The sequence below is a fragment of the Girardinichthys multiradiatus genome, chromosome 1 (genome assembly GCF_021462225.1).
Source record: "Girardinichthys multiradiatus isolate DD_20200921_A chromosome 1, DD_fGirMul_XY1, whole genome shotgun sequence".
Lineage (NCBI taxonomy): Eukaryota > Metazoa > Chordata > Actinopteri > Cyprinodontiformes > Goodeidae > Girardinichthys > Girardinichthys multiradiatus.
The window spans coordinates 41,676,525-41,703,847 of record NC_061794.1 but is presented as its reverse complement, the minus strand read 5'-3'; the positions used below and the strand labels follow the sequence as shown (position 1 = coordinate 41,703,847).

Genomic DNA, 27,323 nt, shown 5'->3' with positions numbered 1-27,323 from the left:
TCAAGCGGTAGATGTATTTTACTGCGTACTGCTACATGCCATTATAATTCCCCCTGGTTTGCTAGGTTGCAGTGTATATTCTCACACTATAACCAACTGATGCTGTTAGTCTTGAACTAATGACCTTAAAAGAGACTATGCACTCAACCAGCTGGCATCACATTACCTCACCTCATAATACTGTAGTTTGAGCACTTTCACTGCACTGTAATTTGCACTAACCCAATCCTAATGCATTTAAGGTGGATGGGTTTTAAATTTCTCCAATACCCTCCAACTATTGTTTCTTAGACCTGAGCTTTTATTTTAGCTTAAAAGCTTAAACATGCCCTTCATAATAAAACTACTTTGGATTTCTGTCCAGGAAGTGGGAAGCTCACATTTCTGGTTCAAAAGTCCAACATGACGCTATATTAAGTCTACAATCTTGTTTAGCAACACGTATCTGCATTATTAGCCTTGCCTAAATGATGAGAAAATAACTTTTATTCTGTATTCATGCTGTATACATCACAGGGTTGTTAGAGGTTGGACAAACCCCCAGCACTGTAAGTGTGCTCTGCCAGTTTGCTGTGTGTGTGGCCAAACAGCTGACTGGCAACGATTCTTCAAGCTTCATTTCTACAAGCCCACCCACTATTTCAGTGGGTTAAATACAGAGACCACAAAAGGATTTTCTCCAAGGGGCCTCAAGTCAGACAAACATGCATGCATGTATATCTATCTATCCATCCATCCATCTGTGCTAAAACGAGAATATACTGAAATGAAGTTGGATGATCATTTGTGTCAGAGCAAATATAGCTTTATGTGTTTTTTTTATATAGAGAGTAAACATTTTAAGATTATAAACTTGTTTGCATTGTAGTATTATGACCTAGATCATTCTTCAGACCAAAAAAAGGAAATACTGGAAATGAAGTGTTATTTGCTGAAAGATGGCAGTTTGATTTAATATTTAGATGAAAGCTGTGTCTTTTCAATGTTGGGATGATATACTTTATTGTTAAAACAGCTCTTCCAGTTGCAATAATAAGTTTCATCTCTTCACGTACTGAACTGGTGCTGCTGGTGATTTTCCAACATCTTTATGCAGAACAGGAAACTAGTGAGCCAAAAAGAAAAAGTTGCTCGTCCTCTCCATCTATCATCCATCTTTCTTTTCCTCTGGTGTGTTTTTAAAAATAACCCCTATGCTGCTGACGGGAAACATGAAAAACGAAGGCGAAAGAAGAGGAGTAAGGTAAACCTGAGTTGGCTAAGAATACATATTCCTCTCTCCTGACTCCACACAGCTTCTCCAAAATCAACACTCTGCATTTCTTTATGTCTGAAGTGGATATCTGGTCTGTCAGCAGGCTAAGTGCTCTGCCAACCAGCCTGCTGAACTTTTGCCCGTCTGCTCCCAAATACCGCTATCTCTTCCTCCTCTCACGCTGCCAGTTATCCTTTTAATACGCTCATATTTTAGTTGTGTGGTGAATCTCTTAAAGCCACAGACCACATAAACCCTAAAGGAAATGAGGAGCCTGTGGATCAAAATAATTTCTTAGGAAGTGCATCAACAATCCTAGAGCAGAATTTAAAAGCTCAAAATAACAGTAAAACTTACAGATCGTATAAATAGTTTAAATGCCAACTCTAACACCACAGAAGAAAATCAGTATCATGTTTAAATGTAACCACTGTGAGAATTATTTACTGTAACGTTATATTTACAGTTGTACATTAGTTTAATTGAATTCGGCTGGTGACTGCAAACAGTTGTTTTTTAGTTTGACTAGTCCTGACTGATAAATGGCCAAACTCATAAATACGATCTTTTTGGATAAACACTATCAGGTCAAATCAACAACACCTCCTTCATTGCGGACACTATAACTGAAGAGTCAATATTACTTATTTTCAGTATCAGAGATGCAACAACATGTCAACACATGTATAGTTATTGGAGACACGGTACTAGGGGGCGAGCCAGAGCACTTCTTAAGGCCAATCGGAGTATGGGTCAGAAAAGGGGCTGGAGACTGATCCAATAATTTTCTCTTCTCTTTATTTCCAGGAAACATATGAGGAGGGGATATTTGTACGTGTGTGGTTTCCTATAAAATAACAAACACAACTTAGGTTCTAACATATCCATAAATTAGCTTAACCAATTACTGTCAACAGACTGGTATAAACAGCATAAAACAAATAAGGTTGGTAATTAAAGATTACAATATCCCTCTACAATAGTGGTGTATTCAAGTTGCGACAGAGTGAGAGAGAGAGCGAGACATTTAGCAAATAACAGGAAGGCTGAAGGGAGTACAGCTAAGTTTCTCGGTTTTATCCTGTTTGTTTGGATCCTCTGTCTGTCATGGATCATGCTGGATTTGGAAATATTGGGCAACCTCGAGGAATGTCAGAGTTAAGGTAAAGATGTGTTCCACTATACACTAATGCTTGAAGTAGGTTTTACCAGGTTACTAGCTAACCCAAGTCCAAATACAAACTGTAATCCAGAGATGTTAAACTTCGCAAAACTGTTAAACACTGGATTATACCAACTGAGAATGGATTGAATGAAATCACTTCTGGTTGTATTCAGAACTTCCCTAGAGAAAAAGTTCAACAACTTCCCAAACTTAGCGTGCCAAAATTACATTTTTATGCTTTCTCCCACTGCAGCCTCAGCCTGTGACTATCATGCCGGACCTTGAGCATGTGCACATATTTTCAGAATTTCCCTCGGCGAGAGACATTAGTTTTTCTGCTGTCTGTCATACAAGAGTTTCACATGTGGTAAAGCAAGCATACAGGCCAGCGAGCAGGCAGTCAGTCCCTGAGCTGAGGATAACATTCCCACTTACAATGAGTCCAATTCACCCAACATGCACACAAAGCGAGCAGAAACATTGTAAATCAAAAGTCCTGCATCTAAATTTAGTCCAACAATCGCTGCAGCCAAGATCTTTCTCTGATAAATCCAAGAAAAAGGAGGAAAATCTGTCAGTTTCAGACCCTGAGTCCAAAGTATGACATTTTTGAGAAAGGAAACGTCTTTTTTGGCATAACTTGGGCAGATAATCAGAATCACATATGTCCATCAGTTTTGATGAAGAAAACTCACATGACTGATCACATTTCCTCCCACAGAGTTAACATTGTAAGAAACAAAGGGCCATAGGTAAGAAACAATCAAACCTTTTGAGTTAAACTAATTAGTCAGCCTCTATCTCTATTTTTCTCTCATTGAAAGCTGGAGTTTATTGTCACCTTAAATGGGAAGGGGGAGAAATTCTTGATATTATATTGAGTGCTTAATGCTTTTCCCCCTATATTTTCAATAATGATTAAATGCCCAATTATTACTTCCGTTTTACCAATTTAAATATGATTTTTTGAAGTATTTGCATGCTACACCGTAATTTTAATCACACGCATACTGTTTTCTGTACATACTTTGCCTGGTGGACACTAGCTGCCAATTAAATGATTTTGTTTATTAATAAATTTTGAAATCCAGTCTTATCAACATTATTTATTGTAATATATTTATATAAAAGCCTTAATAAAAGCAAACTCTTTGTAAATGGAACTCATTTCTTTATTTTGCATAAACTATATGGATGGGTGCATAAAAGCAAAGGCCTGAATTTCCCAGCCTCCCACAGCTACATCTTGGATCAGTGAGGTTTTTGTCCTGTCAGACTTTCTGCTGATATTTCAGAGGTTTCACTACAGGTCAGCTGTTCTATGGCAGGTCCCAACACCAAGTCCTCCAGTCCGGATCCAATATATATCCAATACAAGTTCTGCTGAAACTATTTTAGAGCTGTAAAACAGTTTGGCTTTGTTCTCGCTGTATTTAATAGATGTTAAACAAAAATATATGAAATAGATTTTTTCATTCTTGTTCTGAGAAGAACTGAGGGAAATCTTTTGATTATTCTGATTTAAGAAATAAATACCCTATGAGATTAAACTGAATATTAACAGAATTACAGCCTGATGCTCACATCGCTCACTGGTCATTTTACTTTTCTTCTGTTCTTCTTTTCTGCACATTTCCATATTCAGAGTCCTAAGAGGTCTCTAGAAGTTTGAGTTTCCAGACTGCGGTTTTCACTGTAGCAACAAGAGTATGAAAGATAACAGAGAACAGATCAGAAAAGCACAATTTGCTTTATCAGAGCAAAGGAGATCATGAGGCCAATTTAAAATTGCATTTTCAGCTGTCAGTTTCTACACTGAATTTAATGAAAGACATGCTTGAACTTCCTGTTGAAACCACTGTTCTTTGGAAAAACTTGCAAAAAGACAATAAAAGGGAACGTGGCCAGCGAGTCCTAAGGGACCTTAAGGTGTTGTGGGTCACCGGTGAAGTCATCCATGGGATCTCTTAAACAGCAGGACACAAACATCCAGTTCTCACTCTAATTCTCACCACTTTTTGCTCGATAAAAAAATCCGTGTGCAAGCCAGTGGAGCAGAGCGATTAACGAGAAGAGCAGAACCAGTGATGCAAAAGTCTGTAACTGCACTTGGACAAATTTCACACTGTAAATATTGTTCTAACCACACCACTATATCTTTGAGCAGCGGTCTGGTGATACCAGACATAAACGGCACAAGAGGAAGAATAGCAGATGCAAACTGATAGCTAGTACTCTTACAGTAGTGCAAATAAATGCTGAAGGGTATGACATCCTTCCACCACTGGGACAGGGAATGAATCCAGGAGGAGCTCAACTAAATGGCAACCAGTGTCTGAAAGGCAGTCATTATTTTAACATTGACTGACAAACCTGTACAGCGATATCTGGTTAAGGATTAGCAAAAAAGTACTAGTATAGGTATTCTTAGTAATTTTTGTCATCTATTTGTCATGATGCATCTCATAAGGCAACAGGATTTAATTTCTCAGCTTATCATCCTGGCAAAATCAGAATGTGCAATATCAGGTATTTAGTAGGACAGCTCAATTTTGGAAATAAAATGATAATCACAACTTTTTTGGTCAATATTGAAATGAATGTTTATTTATTACACTTATGTATTGAGTTTTCAAACACATTGCATTCATTCACCAAAATGATTCGAAATTTAGTTTTCTCAGTTTTTCAGTATCCAACATATATTAAATATTCATAAATAAAACTGTATTAAATTCTAAATAAATTATATGTAAATGCAGCAGAAGGTTTTTCAGTACAACATTCAATGTTTTTGTGAAGTTAAGGGATTGAAAATCTACTTGTCAGTAATGTAACTTCGGGCCTGAACGAAACTCAAAAATCTGATATTTTTCTGTACCATACTGATACTGAGTTACTCTAAGTTATCTATTTTCAATATTAGTCAGATGAAGCAAAACATGCGTAAAAGCTATTTAAGAGGGAATTGTATTTTCTACAACTAGTCAAGATATGTCTGTTTTTTTTTTCAGGTTGCGAATGAGCGAGAGAAAGCAAGAGTTTTAGCAGAAAACAGGAAGGGTGACCGTATTACAGCAAAGGTTCTCTGTTGTATCCTTATGAGCTTTCAACCTCTGTCTGATATTGGAGATGCTAGATGTTGGCTGTGGTTCGAAAATCTTAGTTAAGACAAGAATCTGCATTCTCCAGAGAAATTGACAGCTATTTTAGTCCTGCCTACCTCATTAATGGTGCTTAATGCTAATATAAGATGCTCAAGTTAGCATGCATCTGGTAATTAAGTGATGACTAAACTTACACAAAGTTGCTCTCATGGTTAAAAAACTGGACTTCAGCAATTAGCTTTAAATGTCAGTTTTTAAGTTCGAGTGCTTCAGCTCTGCACTGTGCCCTGATCTTTTCCACAGATCATATTCACAAATTAACAAATTCCACAAATTCTATGTTTTACAGTGGATTCCCCTATCTGGGTTTGCTACACTGTGGATGTCTTTGGCTTTAGTAAATAAAGGAAATTCGGTTTTAATAATACGTTTTGTCAATAAAATTGTTTTGTGATTGTTCGGAGCTCCACAGCCTTAGGTCCTACCACTTCCATATGAATTAAAAGGTCTCTCTATTGTCAAAAGAGCCTTTAAAAATGGCTGTAAGGAGTATAACACATTCCTACAAAAATAGTCAAAGCTCCATTAATTCATGTGGTGAAAACAGATGCAGGAGTTGGATAGGATAGATACAGAGGCGGGGGGTTTATACAATTAGATCACCAGAGGCAATGAATGAACAATAACAAAAAGGGTCATGTAGAGGAAGTGTGACAGTACAACTGATGTGTATTATTTATACCATCAGATGGGTCAGAGTTTGTTCTTGGCGGGATTTGGGTGTCCAAGTCATGCCTTTGCAAAGGAAGTAGACTGAACTACAGCGTCAGATTGAGTGTTTATTATTACATAGGATGTAGGCAACGTCTCAACAGCCATTGTAGGTTTGGGTGCGGAGAAGGCAGGCTGTTGATCAGCAGGCTGACAGGCCAAAGACAGGTCAGGGTATGAGGGGTCTTTGCTGGCAGTGGCGGTTTATATCAAGACAGGGTGGTCTGACTGAGATGACTGCAGTGCACAAAAATGTCAAAGAAGACGCCCGGTGCGAGGGAGACGAGAGAAAGAACACACACAAGAGTAGGCCTGGGCTGTGAGAACCGGCCTGTACAATGTTCCATTGAAGGAAGGAAGACAATAAAGTGCACAGACATGGAGCTTCTTATTTCTGGGCACAACACCATGGCTGACTGTGGAAGAAAGCAGCACAGAATAGCTCCCAGGAAGCCAGTCCTGCTGTGCAACACTCTGACATTTTGGTGAAATAGCTGAATTCCCCCCACTGAAAATCCCTGAGCAGACGTGATGTGTTGCAGCGGCTAGAACTGGGAGTCTTCCCGGCATTTTTGTGGGTTAAATGTGCAGCTTGGCTTGCACTAAAAAGACATACCAGACCTGTGAAGCATTCAGCTTCTTCCTGTCTCGCAACTTTGGAAAAACAGAGCTTTAGAAACAAAAGCTTAAGCAGTGAGCAGCTTTTGCGCAATTTTCAGATAACCTTAACTGGACAGTACTTTGTCTTTTTAGTAGGCCATCATGTGAGTGTCATCATGTCTGATCAACTCAGTGACAGACAACACAGGAGTGGTCCCTTCCTCCTGGTGTTTCCTCTAATCTGAAGTCAGCACGATTCCCCTTGGCCCTGACGTCACTTTCTGATTCCCCTCCATGACTTCAGACCCTGTCCTTTCAGACAGTGAACCAGCAAAAACCTGACCGCATTGCGACACAGCTGGCAGGGAAGCCTAACAAGATAAACCACAAAGTGTCCCACACACAGTCCACAGCTTTGAACACTTAAACCGGGATCCTCACATGCAGTGCAAATAGAAAACAATGATCGCAAAGCGAGGTAAAGCGTGCCATGAGATAACCGGTTGGTGTCGGACAACACGGCAGAAAAATTGAAAATTGAGAAAATTACAGCCACAGATCTGCTCGACTCACACGCAGATAGCACAAAAAAAAACAACTAATTACACAGTTGTACGAGGAAAAAAACAGGAGGTCAAGTTGCAGGTTTTTACCAAAAACCTCAGTCTTCCAGGAAGGGAACAAAAACATTTCAATACTAGCAAAACCGTAAAAAAAAAAACCCACATGAAATCCGATGCAAACCAGTAAGTGAGCTGTTTAATTAGTGAAAGGTTATACGTGGACTGGGGCTTTACTTAGATTGTGTGAGGATTTTGGGCAAGTTCAGTATAGCGTTCAATATTTATTCTAAAAGTCATTTCTAAAAATGTTCTTGCAACAAAGACATCGTTGTAAGAAATGTCATTCACACAAAAACACCAAAACACCTAAATTGGGACAATAACAATGCATTTGCAAGATTCTGAAGAGCTGTCCTAATATGCAAAAATAGTAAAAGGCATAAGATGGCCATTTTTCATTTAGTTTAGATTTGATGGTTCCAAAGCCTAATCATTGATGGATAATGCTGCAACATGTCTGCAATAAAAATGCAAAAAATATTTTTTAGGGATGCAGAATATATAGCATATTTATCATCATCATCAGTTTATCAGTGTACACAATATTAATATTCCAAAGGACTGGTAAAAATGCAAAATTTGTTAGCTAATACATTCCAAGTGTCCTGAGCTCACAATTTGAATCCCAATACAATATTTAGCCTGTGAGATGTGGCCACACCTCCTGACATAGATAAAAGTGCCCAAGGTTAAAGGTCACAGAGAGTGCTTGAGTCACACATGAGAAAGAGAGGAGCGAGGAAAATGTGGAATTACTATAATAATGTGGTATTCAACTGTCTTGTAAGGATGTGTCTCTGTTTAAAAATGAAAATTACATTTAAACTTGTGTTTAAAAGGGGCAGATCACACTTGCCATCATTTAAAGTGCCTCTGATTAAACCCAAATACAGTTCAGCTGCTCTAGCTGGCTTTTTTCTAGTGACCTTTTCAGTTACACCTTGCAGCAAAACCCAAGGTCCTCAAGGAGCATCCAAAGCATTTCGTTATCTAAAATAAAAGCACCCAAAGCTGGCTAAACTTTGCAAAAGCATATTTAAAATTCCCCAAAAGAATTGGAGGACATTTTTGGCCATGATTCCAAAAACAACACAGCACAACACCAAAAAACAAACATCATGCACACAATTAAGCATGGTGGTGGCAGCATCATGCTTTGGAATGGTTTTTCTTCCGTTGGAAATGAGGTCTTAGTCAACAGTTCCAAATTTAAGACAATGTTGGAACAAAACCTTCAGATTTCCACTAGGAAGGCAACACAGTACAGCAACCACCCAAAGCATACATCCAGATCAGCAAAAGAACAGTTTCACCAGAAAAGATAACAGTCTGGGAATGGCCCAGTCAAAGTCCAGACCTGAATTTGATTTATAATCTGTGGGTGATTTGAAGAGGGTTGTGTGCAGGAGATGCTTTTGCAGTCTGAATATTTGGAGCATTTTTGCAAAATATAGTGGGCAATTTTTGCTAAGTTATGATGTACCATGCAGATAGTCTCCTATCCAAAAATACTGAGAGCAGGAATGACAAGGTGCTTCAACAACATAGTAGCCTGGTATTGTTTTTCAGTTTGTATTTGAATGTATAGGTCATCCATGGGTCACATTAAAAAGGTGGAAACAGTTCTGAAATGATTTATCTTGGTCTCTCATTTTTGACATCACAAAAACCTTCCATTTTAATTGATGTGTGCAGACCTTTTATATCTGCTGCATTTCTACAGCAATTAGTTTGTAAAGACCAGGGGAAACTGCTAAACCCACAGACTGTAAGGAAGAGAATGGATCCATGGATCGATTAAGGGTTTAAAAATGTCCAGGTAATTCAAACATCCACAAAAATGACCCACAAGCACGGAACCAACTGGAAGAAAAAATTAAAAACTCTAATTCAAAACCCAATTATTAACCACTTAGTGAAAGTAATTTGGTAAGAAATACAAAAAGATTTGGCAAAAAGCTGACAGGGACTTTTAATAGTGGGCAAACTAACGTAAAGGAAATGAGTCTCCTTGTGTGTGTAGGTGGTCTGTCATCTAAATGTTATCAGAGCTGGAAGAAGTTAAAAGGATTGATCTTGTGACTCAGCTGGGTGTTATAACAAGAGAGTCGGCAACTTCCTCGCACACTCGACGTTCAACTCTTTAGTACGAATCTGCTTTCAATATTGGAGCAAAGTAACACTTCCTGGCCCATCCCTAGACGCAGTTCTGGCCCAACAACGACCAGAAATCTGCCCCCGCACACCCAGAGGAGTGCAAGAAAGAGGGAAAAGGAGAAGAGACAGGGAGAGTGTGAGGCCAGGGACCGAGCACAATGGGAGTAATCAGAAACAGATGCTCAGTCTGAGCAGAGATGGAGACTCAGTGGCTGGACATAAAGTCATTCTTTATTCCCCAGGTGGCCACGAAGGGCCACAGCTGTGGAGATGAAATCTCAACTCCTATCCATAACTTTTTGTCCCATTTCCTGATCCAAAAGGTGATACCAGTGGAATACCCAACCATATTCGCTTAAAGGCAGAGGCTTTCCAAGCAGCTTAGTCGTCAGGGGAGTCATTTCCCATATATGATACTAAACAAAGAAACCTGGTAGTCATAACTTTCTATTAGTCAGTTCTAACCCAGATTCAGCATGCTGCGAAGCATCAAAGTTCACAAAGTGTGAGGGCAAACACAGGTTACCGTGTCTCCTTTACGTGACTCTGAGGATGAATGGCACAGAGCCAAACTGGGAAAACTGCACCTCACATATGCTGTTTTCCACGAGAGGGTTAGCGTTTGACAAACAGCACAGGTTGTAAAGTTTGGTTTAAAGAAATAACTAAAATATGGGCCAAAATTCAGAAGTGATGCAGAGAAAAGTTGAGAAATCTGGGCAACAATTAGAGAGGCAGTTGGAAATCAGCTGGTGACCGAAACTGGAAGGTTTAAAGCTCGTCCACACTTCCCCATTGATAGAGCCAGTTGGAAAATGAACGCAACGTCATTAAGAGCTATGAGGTAACTAACATAAACGTTCTTCTGCGTAAGGGTTCTTACTGAGGGAAACCAGAGATCGGAAAATCGACCACTAATCTCTCATAATCTCTAACAAAAGCCTGGGGGGAGAAAAAAAAATCACATTTGAATGTATAAAAAAGGAGCATTTTAAAATGAAAAACCAGAAACAATCAAGGCAGAGGGTTGGGTGGGAAGACCCACTACCCTTTTGGGTCTGACAACTTATCAAACCTGAAACTAGTCTATTCAACTGAGTATTTTCTCAGTAAAATAAACGTGTAATTTGTAACATCTCTTAAAATGAAGTCAGATGAAACATAACAGGCATGAGAAACTAATAAGTAAAAGATTTTCTTACAAGGTGTGTCTGATTTTCTTTTCATTCCCCAATAGAATATAGGAAAATATTTACTGCCACTTAAAAAGCTGAAATTATAAACCAAGTTACTTTATGAGAGCTATAAAAAATGTTAATAACTTAATGTTTTATTAGTTATGATCATCAAGCTGTATATTTATATAGTTACAAAAAGGTGAAAATCTGTGTTCACCTCCTGGTTTATTGAATTAATTTTCTTCACTTCTATGCTTTGCTTTGAGGAGGCAACTAATAAAAAGAATAATATCCTGGTTTATAAAAGGAGATTCAGCAACTTCTTTAAACTTGGGGTTTATTTAAACAAAAACCTGGACTTGTTGAAACACATAATCTAACGAGTCCAGACCTAATTGGCAGCATTCTCCCATGTATTAGAAGAAAAGTACATTTTCAGCCATGAATACTGAAAAACATTGGATATCTGGTCAAAAAATTGAAATCATATGTTCAGCTTCCATTACCATAATCCAATCTGCAGGAAAAACTTAAATTCATTTCAGAGGGATTTTCTTCAGCCCCACTTTGAAGTGAGACCAAAGGCTGGAAAAAACTCTAAGACTGTGCAGTCCTCACACAGGTCACTGCTGTTCTCTTCCACCATGATCAGTGCCAGGAATACTAATGTACATTTGCTCCAACATCTTCATTATTTAGGCCTCAAGAGCTGATTCAGAGCTGCTTCAGTGCAAGCTCTGGCAATACCAGCCAACTAATCTAAAAGACACTTGAATGAGTGGAAGCTGTGAGATTTGGCTATTAGATACTTATACATTCAATAAACTGTTTGTGGTTTCACACTGGCAAGCAGCCAATGCAAAGCCCCAACCCTCTAGATGTCCAAGACAAGACTGTAGAACCAAGTTTTTTCCATGGATCTTTGTGTGCCCCGTCTGCAAAACGTCTTCCTATTCATGCAAGTGAAAGGATCAGGACAGCCAGAGCAGGGAAGCGCGCCTCCTTCTACGCAAAATCAACACAGAAGGGTGACATCATCTCTGAATCTAAAGGCCGTTTTAACAGAGGTTCATTTTCAGTGACAAATCAGCAGGCTTCAGGGATACAGGACAAATAAATAGACATACTTTAATTTAACCCAGTACAGATGATTTTAACCTTATTGGGGCCACATATTTACCTGTTAAAACTCTACATAAAATTAATTATTAGTAGTTTGCTAAACAATTTGGAAAATTCTAATTACAGGTGAAGTGATTACTCAGCAGATGAACTGGACATTTTTCATCCTAACATATAATCCAACATTCAAATATCTAATTTTATATTCCTCCGTCTGTGAACACATTATCACTAAGTGGTTAGTTTTCATTTTGAAATGAGCTTTGTATTTTTTTGAATTTTATTAACTTTTCTCACCTTTTTTTAATAACTGTTAATTTATTAATTTAATTTTATATTATATATTATAAAACATTTATATTTTTTACTTTTCCAGAGGTGATCATTAAATGAAGGTTATTATTAATAGGGATGTACCGATATACAAATTCAGGCCAATATCGGCAGCTTCTCTAATTAAATGTTAAGACATATAAGAAAAAAAGAAGTACACCGTACTAATATCTTCCCTATATTTTCCAGAAAATACTTATGATTTGGGATTTCTGCAGTTGCATCTCTTTGCAAAACCTGATTCAGCTTCCCAGATTTTGTGACTTCAGGAAAACAATTGAGTTCTCCCTGTTTCAAATAGATTAAATGCAGACTCGTTAGTAATTTTGGAAAAATCACATATTTCATCTGCCATCATTCTGACAGACAGATTTTAGTCCAGCTTAGCCCTTATGGTTTGCAGTCTATTCAGTTTATAGGCTGTAAATAGGAAAATCCATTTCCTCTAAACTGGTATTTAGCCCCGATCCCGTGTTTGCTGCATGGCGGGAGAGCAGCAACATTGTAATCAAGAAGCCACACTGTTTTAGGGATCACTAAATCGGTTTCCACTCTTTTACAGGAGGACAGCTAGGTGTTCAGCCTCCAGGTGGTGCACCTTATCATGCACAGGACTGAGCAAGCAAATGTAGGCCAATCCCTGATTAAGACACGTTGCCGCTCACATGCTCTGTGCTGACCTCATGCCTGTCACTTTCATTACCTGCAGTTCAATGAGTTCAAAGATGCTAGAAAAGCCCGACAATAAGCCCACTGAGCTTCCGGCATCATTACCAAGCAGGAAAAAAGGCAGATTATTCCCAGAGCTTTTGCAAAGATTTAACCTGAACACAAGAATAACAGCCACTAGAAGTGCACATTACAGAACATCAATCATTTATAGGATCTTGTTTTATGATCAGTATGATTTTACCTTCCAGATCCAGATTATTTAGGTTAAAAAAACTTCAGTACATTTACTTTCATTCAGACAGGGTTTGATTTCCAGTATCACTGCATATCAAGCTTTTAAGCATTTACAGTTTCCAAACTGGAAACATTTTCCGTCATGCCGTTCCTACGATTTAAAGTCCTTTTTAATGAGGTGCCAGAGCCAGCGCTGGAGGGACCTGAGATTTTCCAAGGAGTCCAACATTCTCCAAACACTGTAGCTGCACACTGCCAATCAGCTGACCAAAGGAAAGTTAAAAAGGACAAATTTGGCCGTTTCAGGTCCTGAAAAAGATGCCAAGTCCTGGCATGGAAGCTAAAAGGAGTTCCACCTATCCCTTTTATTAAAGTAAGGCTGTTTTAAAACTACGATTGGCATGCTGGAAAGTGCCCAACTGGTTAGTAACTACTATTGAAATCCTTGTTTTCAAGCCAAACCTCCTTTAACATACGTTCACCTCTGATGACAGAGCAGGTAGTAGATAAGGGTACAAGAGTTTTTATTTTAGTTGCCTAAACAAAGTAAAACAAGCCAGTTTCAGGAGCTGATCTCTTCACGGGAAGCTAGAATGTTCTATAATAAAGTTCATTAAACTGGGTCATTAGCTGCCATCCTTGGCCTTGTGGTTTTATCACAGTGGAATGCCCAAATTCCTCAGCCAGGACTACAGATATAGATATTTGAAAATATACACTGCTCAAAAAAATAAAGGGAACAACATAATATAACTCCAAGTAAATCAAACTTCTGTGAAATCAAACTGTCCACTTAGGAAGCAACACTGATTGACAATCAATTTCACGTTGTTGTGCAAATAAAATAGACAACAGGGGGAAATCTTTGGCAATTAGCAAGACATTCAATAAAGGAGTGGTTCTGCAGGAGGGACCACAGACCACTTCTCAGTACTTATGCTTTCTGGCTGATGTTTTGGTCATTTTGAATGTTGGTGGTGTTTTCACACTCGTGGTAGCATGAGACGGACTCTACAACCCACACAAGTGGCTCAGGTAGTGCAGCTCATCCAGGATGGCACATCAATCCGAGCTGTGGCAAGAAGGATTGCTGTGTCTGTCAGCGTAATGTCCAGAGCCTGGAGGCGCTAACAGGAGACAGGCCAGTACACCAGGAGACGTGGAGGAGGCCGTCGGAGGACATGTGACAGACGTGACAGTTTGGAGACACCGTGGAGAGCGATCTGCTGCCTGTAACATCCTTCAGCATGACCGGTTTGGCAGTGGGTCAGTAATGGTGCGGGGTGGCATTTCTTTGGAGGGCCGCATGATCCCCCAGGAGACCATCCGCCGTCTCATCAGGAGCATGCCCAGGCGTTGTAGGAAGGTCATACAGGCATGTGGAGACCACACACAATACTGAGCCTCATTTTGACTTGTTTTAAGGACATTACATCAAAGTTGGATCAGCCTGTAGTGTGTTTTTCCACTTTAATTTTGTGTGTGACTCCAAATCCAGGCCTCCATTGGTTAATAAATGTGATTTCCATTGATGATTTTTGTGTGATTTTGTTGTCAGCACATTCAACTTTGTACAGAATAAAGTATTCAATGAGAATATTTCATTCATTCACATCTAGGAGGTGTTATTTGAGTGTTCCATTTATTTTTTGAGCAGTGTATATATCTAGAAATTTTACTGCACCATACTTTTTACTTCCACGTAAGTATTATTTTCATCATGGGAGAAGAAATGGAGGTGGTGAGATTGTACTTCTTAAGAAGCTTCTGTCTTTCAGTGTTTGCAGCAAGATGCTGCATATCTTCAATAGCTCTGCTGTGGAGAGTGCAAGTTCTTCTGCCATCATCTGTTGGGGTCCCAGCATCAGAGTCTGATTTAAAAACTCAACAAGCTGATAGAGAAGGCAGGTTCTTTTCTGGGGACTGCTCTGGAACCTCAGGAGAGTGCAAAGAAAGATACTTCATAAAATGAAGAACATTACAGACAACCCTCAGCATCCTCTTCATCAGATTGTCAAACAACAACAGCATGTCTTTGGTCAGAGCCTTTTCCAGATCTGCTGTAATAGTGACTGCTACAGGAGATCCTTCCTGTCTGTCTGATTGCCTCAACAGTTATTCGGTTCTTTATTAGCCTTATTACCAAATGCCTTATGCCTAGTATAAAATTTCTGGACATATTTAAGACTCCTTGGTGCGTTTTAGGACCCTAATGGAAATTCTGTTAAACACCTCCAGGAATTGTATTTTTTGATGGGGAGAAGCTTAAAAGTTATAGCCGCTGTTACTCAACAATCTTCATCTACGTCCTGTCATTAAAAAGCTCCTCTGAGCCCTACTGAACCAAACAGAACCAGAGAGAACCACTTCGATCACCACTTCTTGGTTCTGGATAGTAAGTTTTCCTTTCCTCACCAAAAGCCTTGGCTGCTTTTGTGAAATTTCCCAGAAGACAGAAAGTGTGCCAGATAAGATCTGCTTTGTGACAGATTAAAGCCGTTTTCTCTGCTAAAGGCGGAAAGCTAAAATCATCGCTAAACTGACACATTTTTACTGTTCGTTAAATTTATGCCAAACATGCTGATCATTATTCTGATTTCTGACTTAATAATAAAATGTTGTGTAAAACAAGAGACGCGGTGGGAATTTTTGCTTAACGAATGCCTCCACATAAAATTATTAAAAGGCAACTTATTTCATCGGATGTAATAATGATGAATCTTCAACTCTTAACTGGGTGGAGTCACAGTCGAGGGTAAAGCACCCTTGGCTGAACAGAACCCACTGACACAGATTTAAGTTAGAAGGAGGTCAGTCTGAACTAGAGCAGAAATAACAAGATCTCCTTGTAAAAATCCCATCCAGACTCCTGCAGCTGGAGACGCAGGTCCTCCACGATTACAAGAAACACAATGATGATGAGCTGAACTTCAACCTGAGGTGAACCTGATGCAGCCCATTGACTCCATGTCTCACATGTTCTGGAGAACTCAGCAAAACTGGGTACAGCAGAATGTGATAGAAAAGCATGTGTTTGAAAATGTACTGGTACCCTTTACATAGAGCCTTCATCACAATCAGACGGCAGTCAGAAGGAAAGAAACTAAAAATACAACTTAATATGACAGCTTCAGATGTCTTCTTTAAGTGTTTACCTTTTAGCAGTTTGCTGGAGCATATAGCAATGCCAGGCAGGAAAGCAATCAGCAATGGCATTAGAGAAGCATTTGTTGCTGTCCATCAATCTAGAAAGCTTAAAGTTAAACTTAGAAAAATGATGAACAACAAAAGCTTGCTTGGATCCTTTGGAGAAAGCCTGTTCTCCATAAAAAGAAAATGGTAGCACAACTTCAGTTGTGTCTGAACAAACAACAAGACCTCAGGAGAAAGATATTTTGGGCACAAAAGACCAAAGTCAAGATGTTTGGTGATAATAAACTGTTTTCTTTGAAGAAAACCGAACAAAGCATATTAACTGTGAAGCATAGAGGTGGAGGGTTGATGACTGGGGCGTTTTGCAGCCACAGGACCAGGTAATTTACAGTCAACCATGAAATACTCTCTACATCAAAGCATTAGAAAGTCAAATGTGAGGCCATCTGTCAGATGAAGATTGTCCCAAACTTAGTCATGAACACGACAAGCATCCCAAACCCAGACACAGATCTGCAACAGAATGGCGGAAAAACAATGAATGAATCAAAGTTTTGCACTGACCCACTTAAAGTCCAGACCACAACCTGATTCAAATGATGGGACATTAGGTGAGCTGATGGAGATGATGCAATGTTGTAAAAATGATCATAAAGAGTCATACAGAAAACACTAATTTAATATACTGCTGCTTAAGATTAAATAATGCCGTTAACTTTCACGCAACTTTCATTATTTAAATGACAGCGAGGAATCTGCTTTGTGTTCAATTCAAATCAGTCCTGAAATGTGAAAACCCACAGATTACATATTTCACCTCAACCTTATTTCTTATCGAACTCCATCTCAACAAGTCTCACGTACTGGACTGATTACTTAGCATGCTTTTTATTCTAACCATCTAAAATATGCAACCTTCATTCAGCCTGTAATCTGAATTTATGCCAAGAATTCATCCGTCCAGCGGCTTTTCTCACAGAAACTGAGGATTCAAACACAGCGAGCGCCACAGGTCACTGGCCTTGGATTCCCCGCCAGATGGACCGCTCTGCTCTGAGACTCAATGTGAAGCCCTTCATCATGACGGCGGCATCATCTCAGTTCTCTGCCCCCACATTAGAAGACTCACTGCCTTGGGCTATTTAAACACAGAGAAGAGTGTGTCTCCCAGCGGAAGTTACCAACTCACTGGACAATACTTATATTCAGCTGAAGGATGGGAAGCTCAGTGGGAATTGTCCAGAACAGAGGCTGAAACTCCCGCCAGAATGAAATATCCCTGGAGCTCAGCGTTCAGAAGATCTGGGTTTGAAGCAGGTTGGGAAAAGTTATAATTATAAGAAGAGGTTGAGATGAATTAGACCTAATGTTTATATCTTCCCCAAGGAGTGTGACCTTTAATTTAGCATGTTTACACAGAGAAAACAGCTGCCTGTTGCCAGCGTCGTGCCAGATTAAACACAAACCCAGGAGTGTGTTCAGCAGTGCAATCAGCAGACACCAGCACAGATAAATTAACAAGGAAAATTAAAAATCGGTATTAGCCAGTGAGAACCTGATCTGTGCATCTCCAGATACAATTTAGAACTTCACCAAAAAAATAGGCTAGTGACCAAACTGACGATTTTCAGCTTGACCCACCCTATCTAGTGATGGACCAGTGTTCTGCTAATCACAACACTCCTCAGTGTGGAGGCTGTTACCGAGGGAAGTTAAGTCAAATCACGACATTTTCATCATCAGCAGCATTGATAATGAAATCAGAGAGCGCCATTCAAGGGGAAACAAAGCATTTCAGTTGTTCATTTAGGCTGCTACAGCAGACGGCCAGAGTTTGACTTTGTCCTGTTGCTGCTTCAACGTTTTGTATTTTACCAGTTTTCCTTGTTTCGAGGACGCATCTGCCACAGGACCTGAATTCATCACTCACCTTGCGGACATTTAAACGATTAGGTGCTGAGGTCAATTGGCCTGTAGCCGCCATCAGTAGTCTCAGAGTTAGGCTAAGGCTCCACATTCTTTAGGGAATATGCAGTTAGTAATGCTTAGTGCTAATGTAAGATGCAAAAGATGCTAAATCATTTTGTCTGTTTTTAGCCTGTTTTATAGTGCAAAATCTCTCAAACACCCACTGCAGTGCTCTTTCTGCTCCTGATATAAAGAGGAAGTATTTTCTAAGGAAGGAAATATATTTAATGCTGTTACAATAAACCAGAAAAAAAGGAAGCAGAAAAGGTTCAGATTCAGAATCAAAGTCCAGAACAAACAACTAGCTTGTATCAGTTTAAGCTTTAATGAAGCAGTCCTGGATCAACATTGACGATCACATTTTGCATTTGCAACAAAAATGCAAAATGAATAACAAAGAAACAGTATTACCCTTTGCATATATTGTGCATTTATATCTAAACATAGCAATTTTATACATGCAAACCTTACAACATGGAGTGTGTAAGTTTTGATGTAGAAATTAAAAATAACCAAATTAAGTTTTGGAGATGCATGTCTGTACTTATGCTAGTATAGATCCTAATAAACAATAGGAACTGAAACAGATCAGAAGGTTTTATGAGAAAAAAAAGAGGGAAATTGTACGTCAGTCACAAAACTTCTCTATTTTTTCTCAAAGGATCCATAAAACTGGTGCAATGATTTAGAAGGTGAACTAATAAAATATTCCTGTACTCCTTTTATGATCGTGTTCTGCGTTTTTAAGCTCTCATCAATGGAAACTGAAGCGAACAATGAGAATCCCGTCAGAAAACAAGGGGACAAAATGATATTAAATAAAATCAAGTTATCATTTGGAAGCCTGTGCACCGTCTCCTTTCACTTCCCTGCCTGGGAGACTCAGTAAAGCTTACCTTTCACGCAGGCAACCCTTCTGTCAGTTTTGACCATTCTATTTGACACGTGATCATTTTCGGTGTTAATGATATATATTTTAGTTTAACTGAATAAATTCTTCGACAGTCATTCATGAGATGGGTTGTAAGGATCCCTACATGTTGCCTAAAGAAAAGCAGGTCTGCTGTAGAAGGTGCTCTAAGCTCCAGCTGGCAAACAGAGAAGCTGCCTGTCAGAAATAACTGCACAGACCTGATTTCTAACATGCGTGGGAAACGGCAGTGTGTCAATCCCAACGGTGAAAAACCCCAGATTTTTTTTACCTGCGTCTTTCCAACTATCCACCTCCAGGCCTGTTACAAAACACCGCCTGCTGTAGCACTGCCTTTAGCTCCACAACGCAGCCGTTTGAAAACCTTGTTTCATTCAGGCTTCAGCGGCTGCCTGGACGTGCATTTACTTTGTCTCTTTCAGCATCTCTTCAGGTCGCTTAAACATCCCGGGCTACAGATAAAAGGCTCTTAACTTTCTGTTAGGTAGAGGATAAAGTTCACACATGAGAACATATCTCCTTGACAGGCAGGGTAGTATTAGAAATCTGCACAACATTTAAGGAGGAGGAGGAGAGTGATTTTCACTCCACATTTCCAGATAAGAGACAACTCGATCCACCCATTGAGGACACAGACACACCAAATGATCTCAGAGATTTAAACATGTCAGGCATCTCCTGAGCATGCACAGCCTTTGCTGCACTGCTGAACATGTGGAACAATGAAAGCGGCGGTTGGGTGACACGGCTCTCTCCAGCTGCAGTGGGCCGCGATGAAGGTGCTGCTGCCAAGTGTAGAAGTCTTTGATTTCCAAGCAGAGGCTTTATCTGCAGCAGGAAACATGTGCTCTGTTGGGAAGCAAAGAAATGTTCCCCAAGTCTGGATTCAAGTATTCCTTCATAAATGTTATATTTTTAGTTACTGCAAATTTAAAGTCTTATTTTTTATCTTACTGTCCTTCCTGTTCAGTATTGTAAGTAAGTGGGACTTTATTTTTAATTTCAAAAATGTAAAATTTGAATTAAAATGTACCTGTCTTAACATTTCTTTTCATTTGCACATTTCTGTTTATTTCGCTCTAAATGGACAACTTCATTTATATCTCCTTCAACCAGGTCGACAATGGATGGATTCATACTGGTAATTCTTTTAACTCCATGATGATCACCTGGGAGCTCTGGAGGAAAATCTGCGCCATTTCCCTTCTTTTCCCTTTTCAAGCAGCAGATTATTTTTGTTTGAGGCCATCTATTATATTGCACTTATTCGAGATTGATTCGCAGAGACACTAGGATGAGAAGGGTCAGTCCCAGTGTCTCCACCCAGTAGGACATGCCCAGAAAACATCCAAAAAGAGGTGCACAAGACGCATCCTGATAAGATTTAGAGGAGCATTGATTCTACTCCAAACTCCTGACCTTATCTTTGACAGTCACCCTACAGCATTAGGTTACTTTGGCCTCTTGTATCGAGGTTCACGTTCTTTTGGCCTTGATCCACATCCCATGACCACAGGTGAGGACCAGGACATAGACATCCCTACCATCATTTGTGAACGTGACTCCAAGATACTTGGACTCAGCGTCATGTTCTTCAGGTCGGGTTTGATCTATGCAGTCAGTCCCAGTTTTATTTACTCTTGGTTTTATTTGTTGAGCAACTTAAGAGCACAACTTTAGAGTAGCATTTTCTTTCTACCAGGATTTAAATGGATTTTCTCAAATCAGTAGAACAGGAGTGGCCGAGGGGCCAACCAGTGGCCCTCTGACCAATTTTGTATGTATTTGTTTTGGATCTACAATTATTTACAGAACCCTTTTTTTAAAAAAATTTAAAAAAAAATACGTAAAACAATGTGTTTATTGTTGAGCAGGTAAAAATGATTTTTCTTTGCAATTTTATTTTAAAAATTAATAACAATTTTTTGGCCCCTCACTGTTTTTCCTTTTCTGTGAATGAAAGGATGCAGGACAAACAGGTTCTCACTGTGGGATCAGACAACCAGGTCTAGAAGTGGGTTTAGAAAATTCCTTTCCTCCTTGTGTAAACTTTGATTTGTAGCCACTTGGACGCTTAGCACAGTCTATGTGGAAATCTTCAGTTACACCCTATGAGTGTTTTGGCCAGAGCTAAAATAAGAAATCAGCTGACAGAAAGCAGTCCCTCTCTGGTTGATCACATGAGCCAATTAAAAAGATAAACATCAAGCCATTATTACCTGCATAATCAGACAGACAGTCAGTCATCTTTAACTGAACTGAATTAAAGAGTCTCATGTTCAGAACATGTGACTGCCCATCAATAACACAGAGGCGCTGATCCTAACAATCCTAATTGTCCTGCTCCATTAAATTGACCACATGTTTCCGATCCCCAATCGAGCCGTTTGTCCGAGCTTTTAGTCGCTCACAGCGGACCCATGTGAGGGTCTGAGGAGGTCTGTCATGCAGACCAGACTGAAGCGTTCAACATTTTAACATAATTGGCCTGGCGCGTTTTTTCTCTGTTCTTACCTAAACCGGGGAGAATCCTTGATACAGTCGTCAAAATCAACCGTCATCTTGGATTTGAAGTTTCCACGCGATTTAAAACTCGGAGTTCATTTCCTGAGTGGGTTAGAGTACTTAGATGCTAAGTATCCGACAGACAGCAATCCTCTGACTCCTGCCCCTTCAGCAGCGGTTTACTCACTGAGCGCCGCTCCGACGACCCGAAGCCGCCCCACTCACTACAGGACCCTCTGCTGCCTTCACGTTCAACTCGGATTTCACAACGTCTATCTCAAAACTCAACAAGAAAACGCTAATTTGACTAAGGTGGCATACGTTGTAACGGAAATAATGGCGGGCGGTACAAGTACATACAAGTTAATATGTACAAATAAAAGTGAACAAAATATTAAATTAATTTATAATCAGACAGACAGAATTCTGATATCCGAGGTAATTACTTCCATGGCTGCAGGTGTATGAAGTTTGGTGTGGAGAAACTTGACTGGCCTGCACAGAGTCCTGACCTCAATCTTTTTGAACACATTTGGGATGAATTAGAGCAACTCTGGTTTTCTCGTCTAACTGTGAACACACTCCTAAGCCTTGTAAATGATGTTTACAGAATAGTTAAAGTTGCTATTGTTGGCAACGGTGAGTCCATCAGCAAATTGGACCTTAAAGATTAAGAATAATCTAATTAAACCCACTTTCACCTTCTTTGCTACATTCTCACACTACTCTCCAATTTTGCATTATTTGCTGTTATTTCAGCTTTTAACTTTGGTCTTTCTCTTTTCTCTTCCTAGAAGCTACAACTGGTCTACCTGTGACACCTTTCTGGAGAGGGGAATTGTCCGAGCTTCTGCTGGCAACAACTTAATGCTCACCCTCTACCGATGATCCGATGATCCGCATAGCCCTGTCTTTTAGTGTTTAACCCTTTCTCTCTCCTAGACATGGAAATTGACTGAGCTTTTACTGTAACTAACTCTATGTGCTCTCTTTCAGACTCTAACCTTGAAAACTGGCTCAGAGTTGATCTGTTCTTTCTTTCTAGATGAAACGACTAAAGGAGCTACATCCATTAACATTTACTTTTCCTTCCCATAGAAAGTACTCCTGGATCAGTGCTTCTGTGTTCTTTTTGTGTCTCGGCTCTGTTCTCTCAAACCCCCAGTTGGTCGTGGCAGATGGCCGCTCACACTGAGCCTGGTTCTGCTGGAGGTTTCTTCCTGTTAAAAGGGAGTTTTTCCTCTCCACTGTCGCTACATGCATGCTCAGTGTGAGGGATTGCTGCAAAGTCAACGCCAGTGACTGTCCACTGTCTCTACATGCTCATCCGGGAGGAGTGAATGCTGCAAGTCACTGGCTGGATGCAATCTGCTGGGTTTCCTTAGACAGAAAAACTTTTTATCCAATTTGAATAAATAACTAACTCTGACTGCACTGTTCAATTGTTAGGACTAATTGGAATGTATGTACCTGACTGTTGTGAAGTGCCTTGAGACAACATGTGTTGTGAACTGGCGCTATATAAATAAACTGAATTGAATTGGGTGTCATTAATGTTCATCTACATGTAAAAACGAAAGACAAATACGTTTGGCAAAAAGTATTTTCATAAACCTGTAATCTCCAAATGGGAATCTAGCTATGACTGAAAAATAAACGGGATTTACACTTCTTGCCAAAAATTTAATGGGCACACATATTCTGAGTATTAAGATTTCGAATGGCATTTGAAAGCAACATTGTGGTACACTGACGTCAAACTCATTTGAATAATAACAATTTTTATTTATCGCCCCATTTCAGACAGTAAATACACAATTGACTGTTTTTGCAGTTATTTAATATCTACAATAAACTGTAAAGCATTTTGCTCATATCATCATGTTTTACTGTCCTATAAGCAAAAACCTATTTTCTCTACTAACTGGCTCCAGGTCATAGAGCACTTCATATGAACTATTCTTCCCTCTGTATTTTCCCATGCAGCTGGTCAATGATGTCACAGTGAATAATTTTCCCTAGAACACTTATCTTTATTTAACAGGAAATAGGAAAGCCAGGAGGAAGAGCAGGAGCTTGGGATTTCACTACAGTTGTCAATGGCGTCATTCTTCCTTCCTGCCTCGGTTAGAGGTCATGAATGGAAATTATTTCATAGATTTTCAGGCAGATTTTTCGTGACCATTGGCTTCCATTTGCACAAACATATTTCACATGAATAACAGGACTTTAATAGGAAACAAATAAGTTTTGTTCAGACTCAAATTTTACGGGGAATAAAAATGGCGTTTATTTTTTACTTATATATTAATATATGAATTAGCTTGACCCATCCTCTAACATTGCTTGGACTTTGTCATATCCATGGCATTAAGAAAAAACATAAGGATTTTGGTGTTCTCTTGAAGACAAATTTTGCAGTGTTCTGTTTTTTATCCTTTGGCACTTGAAATTGCACATAAAACTACTGTATCTGGTACCCACAGTTATTTTAAACTATGCAATAAACTTTATGTTACCCACTATAGTTTACATTGAGTCATTTACAAGCACTTGCCCTGTAATGCCAAACATCACAAATTTTGAACAAAATACCTCTCTAGATAAAAATGTTCCCTGACTTTAGGGACCTATGTTTGTTTCTTTTGAAAACAAAGTTATAGTTGGGTTTCTTTTCAACAAAACCTTCCTGAGAATACTAATGGATTAACTATAAATTGGCCATTTTCAAGTTCCAACAGCATTATATGGATGTCTCATATTTCTGAAAAAAAAAAAGACATTAACGTCTTCCTGTAACGTTTGACTGTTAGCAATTTTCTCAGATAAATTCTCGAAATTCAAGTTATGTATTAGATTTATCTGTGACAGAATGTCTTCTTTAATAAAAAGCTCAAAGGCATTTTAATACTAGCTGCAGTGGGTTTGGACAGGTTGACAGAAAAAGTCAGGCAGGAGTCTGAGATAGATTGTGATGTTTGCAGATGACATTGTGATCTATGATAGGAGTGAGGAGCAGGTAGAGGTGGAGGCATGCTCTGTAGAGAAAAGGAATACAATACCGGAGTTCCCAAAATGTTCTCTGATGAACACCATACAGCCACAGTAATCAGTTGCTCTACTGTGAAACAAAATAATCAGATTTTCACTATTCCAACCTGCCCTAAAAAAAGGTGTACATACACATATATGTAGACAGTATGCTTCATGTCTGTATGCTGTGAGCATGTAGTTGGGCCCAGCCATGGGATGAAACAAGGACTGAACTTCACATAGATAACAAAGGAGACTGGTAAAAACTCTTAATCCCAGAATGCAGTTTTATGACACCTCCCAGGAAAGGGGAGTTTACCAGCTGACCCATGACATAGTAGAGCTATAAAATGCATACATTACTTTCTCTTTGCTCGCAGCCTCCATAGGTTGCACTGGGGGGACACGTGGGTCAGTGTCTTGATCTCTCTGGCCAAGTAAAGACTGCAACTTTGAAAAAACGTTGTATCCAAATGAAATTACTGTGTCAAGTTTTTGTATCTGGTGACTGTAAACAGGACTAGCTGCCTGCACCTGGCTGTTTGAGGGTTGTTTTTCTGTTCATCTGACCTGCTGAGCTCAACCTGCTCTCCTATTCATCAGAATGGTTCACAGGAAGAGGTTGTGTCTGGGCAAAGAAAACTGGTTTAGGATAAAACAATTTAAATATTGTTTATTTCATTGTGTTTTGCTTTACTTGTGGTGCTTAACTGTTTGAGTGAATTAGGCCCTTGAGCCTGATGCTACAAATTGTGTTTTAGGTTGTACTTTAAAATTGCAACAATCTTTGTGTTAATGAGTGGTTTAAACACTGATGTTCTCGTAATGTTAGCTTGCTCCATTTTATCGGTGTTTTCCCTTCCTCTCCTAACACTAACCGCTTAGTCCTTATAAGCATGGTATATTGTGTCTCCATTTTCCCAGCCACCAATGCTAAAGTTAAAGCTCTGCTAATGCTAAGATGGTAGCCACCATTAATTCTCATGTGTTTACAACACAGCTCGCTCTGTTCGCGCTGCGGTCAAACGGAGCATGCAGCTATCACTCATTCACACATTAATATTTGTATTAGTGGTACTTAAAGGGAACATATCATGTTTTTTAATCCTTCCTTTTCACACTTAAATCATTTTGCTGTGGTCTGTATAAAGTGAAACTACAATGCTTTGGTCTGAATTTCTTGTTATTGTAGCTCCACAGGCCCCTCTTTTATCCCTTTTCTGAGGTGCATCTGAAAGTAACTTGTTTTGGTGCAGTTTCGGTAAATGCTGTTGAGAAACACAAAACCCTTCCCCCCTCAAGGTCAAAGAGCACTCCATTCTAACCTGTCAGCCATTTTTGTGGTTTGATAGCAGAAATCCAATTTTCTAGCGGTGCAGAAACAAGTCAAAAAATGACAAAAACTATGAAGAACTGTTTATGTAATTCAATTCAAATTAAATTCAACAACACTTAATCCCAAAGGGAAAATAAATGTTGTAGCTCATATTATGAAGGTTTCTTCAAAGAGCCGTTGTAGATGCTGATTCTGTGGGCAGGAAGGATTTCCTGTAGTGATCTGTTTTACAGCAAATCTGAAGAAACCTCTGACTGAAGACACTGTTGTTGTTGTTGTAGGACAGTCTCATGAAGAGGGTGCTCAGGGTTTCCATAATGTTCTTCATTTTATGAAGAATCCATCTTTGTACAATAATCTCCAGAGGTTCCAGAGGAGTCCCCAGAACAGAGCCAGCCTTTTTTATCAGCTTGTTGAGCTTTTTTTAAGTCCCTGGCTCTGATGCTGCTTCCCCAGCAGATGATGACAGAAGAGATCACACTCTCCACAACAGACTTATAGAAGATCTGCAGCATCTTGCTGCAAATGCTGAAGGACCTAAGCTTCCTCAAGAAGTACAGTCTGCTCTGTCCCTTCTTTTAGACGGCTTCACAGTTGCATCTCCACTGCAGTCAGTTGTCCAGGTGAACACCGAGGTATTTATCATCCTCCACCACCTCCACCTTTACTCCCTTGATGGAAATAGTGTCTGACCTATTCCTGTTACTCTTAAAATCTACAATCTTCTCCTTTGTTTTATTTACATTCAAGATGAGATAATTGTTTCCACATCATGCCACAAAGCGGTCCACCAGCTCCCTGTGCTCAGCTTCTTGCCCATTTCTGATCCACCCCACGACTGTAGAATCATCTGAGTATTTCTGCAGATGACAGGAGTCAGGGAGCTAAAAGCTCAAGGAGCTAAAAGCGAGCACACAGCACTGACATAAGCAGATGGCACAATGCTACTGCTATCAAAAACAATGGCTGGTACGTCATATCAACACACAATAAATTCATGTCTAAAATAAAGTTTGTCATTTTAGCGTTATTTGCAGCTTACCGCTTTGCTGTCCATTGTTTCCATAGACAGAAGGAACTGATCCCTTAATATTGTGAAATCTTTCTGCAAATCCTTTTTGATACTGGCGGAGGCTGATGAAGACACCCGTCCTTGAAGTTTCGATGAAAAATAGAATTT

At 39.4% G+C, this 27,323-nt stretch overlaps 1 protein-coding gene across 2 annotated transcripts in view; it reads right to left on the bottom strand.

Moving 5' to 3' along the window:
* Positions 1-21,999, bottom strand: part of acap3a (ArfGAP with coiled-coil, ankyrin repeat and PH domains 3a) — a 70,033-nt gene extending 48,034 nt beyond the window's left edge. For both annotated transcript variants that reach the window (XM_047361751.1, XM_047361761.1), the window contains exon 1: positions 21,784-21,999. In XM_047361751.1, coding sequence (XP_047217707.1) covers positions 21,784-21,830 — 47 coding nt within the window. In that variant the 5' untranslated portion in view covers positions 21,831-21,999. The remainder of the gene's footprint in view (positions 1-21,783) is intronic.
* Positions 22,000-27,323: the final 5,324 nt, after the last annotated feature.